Genomic DNA, 7,464 nt, shown 5'->3' with positions numbered 1-7,464 from the left:
TTGAAGTGCAAAATATATTCGCGGCAAAATATCGTTTAAAAGATGTTTACGATATGGGTGTCCTGTGGATTCTACTTAGGAGAGGAGAGGGGAGGGGGAGTAGTTTGCATACTGAGGGGGAGAAGAGTAGGGAATAATAACTAACGAGAAATTACTTATTGGGTCTGGCGAGACAGATAAACCATCTTTAGAAAATTTTCAGAGAATCACAGAAATACAGATCAGATTTTAATAGTGATTATAATTGTATACTTGAAACTCGTAATCAAGGATTCAATCGAGTAAATTATGGTGAGTTCTTCGTACTAATTGATGAAATTCTGTACATGGTTTCCTCGTGAACTTTATCACTCATTCAACCGGTTGAAAACAGGATATTCCTAGTAAAAATCTTACCTTACGAAATGATTAGTCTATTCCTCTATTTCCTTGTATTTTTCATTGTCTTTAAGTACTAAAATCTATCTTTGGTTGAATTTAATAGTCGGGAAGCGTCAGCGTTTGTGAGATCGACCCAGAACTGAAGGAAAAGCTAAGAGCTTTTCGTTTTCGCAAGGGAAACACCTCAGCAGCAATAATAAGTAAGAAAGAGAAATCCAATTACTTTTAACGAACTCTGCTTTGGATTTTCCTACGACTTTTATGTATATACTATCAGCTTGATGGCAAACCCTTTGCTGATTAGACTATGTAAATACTAAAGAAATAAATATATGTGTCGTATATGACCATATGACCATTTTAGACCAGGTGTCATTCCCTAGAGTATCATTTCTTTGTTTAAGTGTACATGTTGTACATATGAATATGGATACCACACGCACCATATTTATTTAATGACATGTGGTCTGAAATGGGAAAACACATGGGCATATTTAGGGGGGTCCTAGGGTGCCCCTGACCCCCCTTTCTAAGCCATAAAAAAGAGCAAATCGTACCATATAGCTATGACGTCATTGTAAAAGTTTGGTGTGTAGGAACCCCCCTTTGAAAAATCCTGGATACGCCTTTGAAACATTATGCCCAAACTAAAGAAGTGTATTGGGAACAATGCTGGGTCTGTTCATTAGTTATGAAAAAGGAGGGACGCCATAATATTAATATTCATTCTATGAGATAAAGGAGGGTTATTTTCACAATTTCACTTGAAATGTTATTTTTTTTAGTGAAAGTTCAACCTGAAAATCTCCTTGTAATACTTGATGAAGAACATGAGGTATGGTGATTCACATGAAATATTGCTGCTTTTAAATCTATCTAGAGTGGCAAAGCACCCAAAAAATGTATGTGTATGACTATTTGTATGACTCTACTTTCAAAACCATAAAATTCCAATTATTTTATGTTGCTTAAGTTATTTCATATCATTAACAAAATCAAAACATTCCTCATCAACTGTTCTTGCAAGCAGGCCATTGTAATATAAGCAATAATCTGATTGGTCAGAAATAAACCAATCACATAAAATGTTACAAAGTGAAAGACGTCTTTTCGCGCACTTTTTGACGCGCTGTGACGTCATGTCCCTTCCCTATCAATTCTCCAGATTTGAATATCTCGGGGGTTGACAGCCATGGAAATATATAGTATGCAATTACGGTTTCAAGTTATTACTATTGATAATATGTTTTTGTATATATGTAGGATATTAGTGTAGATAATCTTAGAGAAGAACTTCCAGAGCATCTCCCACGGTACGTTTTAATTAAAGAAATTATACAAAAATTATTACTAGATAATAATAATAATTAACAATGCTTTAATTTTATCAACAGCTATGTAGCATTTAGCTATGTTCTTAATCATGATGATGGAAGAGTGTCATATCCATTATGCTTTGTTTTTATATCTCCATCAGGTAAGATGGACTATCTGTAACTTGTCAAAGATTAACACTGAGGGAGGGGAGGGATAGTGTTGTTGTGTGTGGAGATTTTTAGTCCATAGTTTGATTGACTATAAAGCATGAACTTATGTGTAACTCAATCTTTTCTCGAGATTTTTCACAGGACAGGCTTGTTTTGTTTTCATAACCATACAGGTACCAAGCCAGAGTTGCAGATGATGTATGCAGGATCCAAACAGGAGGTTGTGAAGGAACTAGGATTTACTAAGGTATCTGTGATGCATTTTCTTATGTATATTGGATTTTAATTGTGTCATAAAACAAAGTTGTATAATTAGTGACTAAACAAAAGTTGGGTCATGCTTATTATCTTTCTCAGAGACCAATTAAAACGACTCTTTTTTAAATAAATTGTGGAAGAAAGAAGAAGAAGGGAAGGGATGGAAAGGGAGAAGAGTAGGCAAAGGCAAGAAGAGAAAAGAGAAAGGGATTGAATGAAAAGAAATGGGAGACAAATTAACAGAAAAAAGGAAAAAGAGATGAGAACAAAAAAGACTGAGAAAAATAAGGGTAAATGAAAGAAAAAATGTGAAGAAAAGAAAGGGGTAAAGGGTGTGTTGTGTACTTTTTAAGGAATGCAAAACACAATTTGAGCCATTAGGAAACAACATTGCGATAACGTCTTGTTAATTATTTTGCTTTTATTCTTGTTCAGGTTTTTGAGCTTCGAAGTGTGGAGGAATTCACTGAGGAGTGGCTGAAAACTAAGCTAGCTTTTTTTCGTTGAATTCTTCATAATTCACACATTTATGCTTAATTTTTTTTGTAGTTCAGATTTTTCTTACATTCTTTAATCAATTCTTGCAAGTCATGTTTATCAATGTCACTTGAAAAACCAGTAAAGAAAAATTACTGGCATGCTTTATATGTGGAAGAAATGGTTCATGCTTAGCATACGTCCATCAAGTTATTAATGTCCATAGGTTGGTAAGCATGAAAGAAGCATACGAGTTAAAGTTGAATGAGACATAGTCAAGTTCATCCATAACTGAATGGATGCTACCAGTCTGAAACTGAAAAAAAATCTTTTTCATGTAACAAAATCTTCAGTACATTAGCATGCGGTATGTAGAGTTTTCCCTTTCATTGATATTATTTTTGAAGTTGAAAAAAAAATCACCTAAAATATGATCACTAAATGAGAGTTTGTTATTTCACTTTTGAAAAGAAATTATGCTATCAAAAAAAGTAAATAAACCATTAAATAAACACTCATCTAAAATACACATTTTATTTCATTCTATAATTCAATTTTGCCATAAAAGGTTCTTACATTACAGTGCTTCTCAATAGCCAAGTTGGATTTTTCTCGGAAGAAAGAATGCTTTGGTGGATGTCAATCAAGTCATTCTGTAGGCAAGTGCTCTCGGAAACTTGTGTTTTGTGACAAAGTCATGAAAACACTTTGATCGACAACAACACAACCCTTAATAGTATTGACGGCAAATTGTATGGTTTCGTGTATGCTATTGAAAAGAGCTGCAAAGTACACCTGCGCACTTTACATGCTCTTCTAGTCAAACAAATATGTCTAATCTATGTTTCAAAAAAAAAAAAAATCTTCTCTTTTTAGTGTTAGACTTCAAAACAATATGACCTTTAAATAACAGTAAATACATAAAAAGACAAATGTGTACATCCATTAATTACTCCAAAACTATCTTCTGGAAAATTTTTTTTACTATGTACCTTCTTAGACCTATACTCCATGATAAAATCAATGCAATTGTGGTGGTTGGGAGGGGGTGTGCATGATAATACGCAATATGTACATTGCCATCTAGTAATAACAGGTTTTACCACTAAGCACACTATGCATTAATTTACTATAAACCTTAAACATATTTGCTCCCCTTGGCAGGCCGAGCATGGATATTTTCTGGACATATTTTATTTAGTCAAAGAGTTTCATAGCAGTAAACTCTTCAAAGGTTTTAACTAAAATTGCAGTTCACATTATCATTGGCCTTCCATGCACTCTCCCCACCCCTTGAATATTCCATTCTCCCAAGTAGGCAGCAAGCATGGATGTTTTCTGAAACACATTACATATGACATCCTGTTTCACAACAGTATGCTCTCAAACGTTTCTCAAAAAGTGCACATCAAGACACCTCAAATACCTCTAACTTAAATAAAAGTGCAAACAAGATGCAATGTGGTCAAGCTTGGGTACAAACAACACAATATAAGACAAAGGACAAGTACAGCAGAACCTATATTTGTACTCGAGCAAGACCAGAATGCACCTTGCTCTCTATCTCTATAAATGCATTTTTATTTCCCCTACAAATGGAGCATGAAATCTACTCGAAAAGCCTGTGAATTTCTGGTTTGTCATCAACAGTACAAAAGTTCATGCCCTCAAAATAATGTAATGATATTATAAATCCTAGTACCGTTTGCCAAACTACAATATTTTCTTTTCAAAATTCAGTGATAAGTACAAATGCCTTTCTTTCAATGAATATAATTCAGCCAAGGACCTCTGCGCAAGATGAACTGAACTCTCGAGTTTCACTCAACTCAAACTAAACAAGCAATGCATACATCATCCTAGAAAACAAAAGAAAAACATTCAGAAAAAATACTGTGAAACATTAAAATTAAAAAGAAACTGACTTCCCAATAATTAGTAAAAGAAATTCCCAGAATTTATGTCAGAGGTGTAGGGGTGGGGTAGGGGCATGACCATATCCTTCGTTAATATAATCTGAAATCATACTATTGAGCTACATGTAGCTTATAATGTTTCAGAATAAACTTTAACATTGAGGGTAGACCTGTAACTTGTGTGTGTGTTTTGGAAGGGAGGGGTACATTGTTTTACGAAGCTTCAGGGGTGGGGTGTGGGCTGGTTTTATTGTGTTTGAAATATGGGTCTGTGATTTGTGTGTGTGTGTGTGTGTGTGTTATGGAAAAAAGGGTAATGCTGTCTTAGGAAATTTTCAAAGATGTTTGAGGAAAGATATGGGACCAGGTGGGTGTTTTGTTAGTAAAATTTTAAAGACAAACTGTGTGATTTTTCACTCCACGCTTTGCCCAAGGCTTCTGGTTTGTTCTTACCTATAGAGGTAATAAAAGAAACTAATGAGGTAGAAAGCGAGCTTGATCCAGCCTTCCTTCTGGCATCTCCACATTTCACTAGCATTCATCACTTCTGTGGGGTCATAAAGCCCAGGTGTGCTCATAATTGGTCGGTTTATATATCTGTCATGCACACATCAAACATGTCAATCTATATCTTATTATTGAATAATACCTTAGTAATAGGCTCTAGTCTCCAGTGCTTACAGACAATAGACGATGGAGTCAAGGGCATTAACCCTGTCACTTTTTTACCTAAAGGATATCTTATTTTTTAAAAATTTGAGTTCCATATATACATGTAATAACAATCCCCCCTAACTCTAAAATGTGCTCCGCGCTCCCATATACATGTAGGTTATGGTACATGTAATATTATAGACAGGTCTCTGGCCATGTAATCGTCAATTACTGATCACCACTTTCCCTTTCATTCTTTTAAAATTAAGCTGAATACATTGTGTGTCATGCACGTCCACTTACAAAATGCATCTCTCAAAATGTATACAATACTGTCAGCTTTTTCCTTATTATATGATATGCAGGAAGTTATGTGATGTATATTACATGTATGTCTATTATGTAGGTCTACATATAATGGACATTACTCTAAAATGTCCACATACAGCAAATAGATATTACATACCTTTGTATATGATAGGCAAGGAGTGGAATGTTAAACATAACAGCCGTCCATTGACCTCCAAATAGAAACACTAGAGTCAAGAAGATATGAATGCCATACTCTGGTAGAACAAGCTGAAGTAAAATAACAGGACCTATCAGCAACAGTAACAAGGAATTGATCAGGTGTGGGGACGGCACGGCATGTGACTTTGACCTCTAGGGTCACATAATCATCACATGTGGGTAGTCTAAGACTTTGGGTATTCTCTCCCTTAATTTAAGGGTGTTTTCCTGTATTTTGTATTCCCACCCTCTGCAAAGCCTAAAAGTTCAAGTGGAATATGGGTTTCCAGGCCTGTAGCAAGGTTAAAAATATTTGGTGGGCTTCGGGCTCTCAAGCCACACCCATAGATTTGAAGGACAGGGAAATGTTTATTTGCAGCACAAAAATTAGGTGATTCGGTGGCTGTAGGTTGCACTTAAATGGCTTTATTTAAATCTAGTAGTATTCTGTATATTTTATGAATCATGACACAGCAAGGCTCGTAATGTAATAACATCAGCTTCATAATATAATAATGTATCTTTTTTCACAAAATTCTGTTCCACCGTGCTATATATATATATGACATTTTAAAAATTAGCCAAAGCAGTTGAAAAATTATTAGCGGAGGGGAACGAGAGCCCCAATGCCCATCCCCTTGATACAGCCCCAATTTAATCCTTGAATTTGGTCCTCAAAAATGAAATGTTGGAATATAAAATTAGCATTGTTCCTTGGCTGAATCAAGTTCTCACTACCCCGAGAGCTTAAATCTTAGTAGTTTTGCTCATATAAAAGTTTTAGAAACTCAATCCATATTATTTCGCTTGCAGATAATGTATTAAGATCGCTGAATGTTTAGAGTTTGAACAAGCCTTGCCACCTGTTTCAATTTTGACACCTGCATGTTGTAAGTAAAAAACTGTCGCTAGTCAACAAACTTTGGCATAAAAAGAGACAAAAAGCTGTAGAAATGAGGTACAATTCATATTTAAAGGAAGAAAGCTTCGTAGAGGACAGCATTTTAGAAAAATTATGATTTTTTGTGAAGATAAAGCTTGCTGCACTGTAGGAATACAAATAGTACAATAATGAGATGTGAGCTGGAGTTAAATGAATAACTTACAACAAAAAGAGCTCAAAGTCAAGCAAATGAAATGCTTTCGATAGCAGCTTGAGCATCAAACGGAAGTCTAAGATCTTAATGAGCTGTAAAGAGAGCTTTAACTTGAGTATTTTGACAGTTAAACTCAACTTACCGGGTTTAAACTGTTACACAAATCTACTGGGTTTTTGTAGTCGGTTTTGAGGTCGTCAAACGCGATAATCTATAAAAAAAACGACAAAAAAATATAAATACAGGATAATTGTAGTCCTAGGTAGTGAAGCTTTGTACTTACATTCCATATTACTAAAAATATCAGGCCAATGGCGATGAGAATTGCAAGAATGAAAGCAAAAACCTCAAACGACATGTTGGAAATTTTGATCTGCCAAGCTGGCGTCCTTCAATGTCACCTGGCTGCTAAGCGGTATAATCATGCCCCAGGGACCCGTCCCATGTTCATTTTTCATATATTTTCAAAAGCCTTATTATAAGGTTACCTGCTTTAACAAAAAATCTAAAGTTTTCATTATTTCTCTTGCTACTAAATTAATGCCATTGAAAATGTCGTAAAATTCATTGTCTTGCTTTTATTTATTTCAATCCTTCCCCAGGGACCCGACCCAGGCAATTTTTTTTCGATAGCCATTTCAGCTCAAAAACTCTGATTTTATTGCTTGGCAGCTACTTTTTTCG

At 35.0% G+C, this 7,464-nt stretch overlaps 2 protein-coding genes across 2 annotated transcripts; one reads left to right on the top strand and one right to left on the bottom strand.

Moving 5' to 3' along the window:
* Positions 1–132: 132 nt before the first annotated feature.
* On the top strand, positions 133–3,130 carry LOC116299932 (glia maturation factor gamma). The gene is made up of 7 exons (XM_031708695.2): positions 133–291; positions 485–581; positions 1,167–1,216; positions 1,645–1,694; positions 1,776–1,858; positions 2,042–2,115; positions 2,562–3,130. The coding sequence occupies exons 1-7, from the start codon at positions 289–291 to the stop codon at positions 2,631–2,633; spliced, it is 429 nt and encodes a 142-aa protein (XP_031564555.1). The 5' UTR covers positions 133–288; the 3' UTR covers positions 2,634–3,130.
* LOC116300018 (protein cornichon homolog 1) lies at positions 3,124–7,167 on the bottom strand. The gene is made up of 5 exons (XM_031708812.2): positions 7,064–7,167; positions 6,923–6,991; positions 5,640–5,752; positions 4,973–5,116; positions 3,124–4,462 (listed from the first exon to the last, which is right to left on the bottom strand). The coding sequence occupies exons 1-5, from the start codon at positions 7,136–7,138 to the stop codon at positions 4,438–4,440; spliced, it is 426 nt and encodes a 141-aa protein (XP_031564672.1). The 5' UTR covers positions 7,139–7,167; the 3' UTR covers positions 3,124–4,437.
* Positions 7,168–7,464: the final 297 nt, after the last annotated feature.

Source organism: Actinia tenebrosa, unplaced genomic scaffold, assembly GCF_029948245.1.
Source record: "Actinia tenebrosa isolate PJP-AT-01 unplaced genomic scaffold, QUT_ActTen_1.0 PGA_scaffold8__29_contigs__length_14323225, whole genome shotgun sequence".
Taxonomy (NCBI): Eukaryota; Metazoa; Cnidaria; class Anthozoa; order Actiniaria; family Actiniidae; genus Actinia; species Actinia tenebrosa.
The sequence above is the reverse complement of the archived record's forward strand: the minus strand, read 5'-3'. Positions and strand labels throughout refer to the sequence as shown.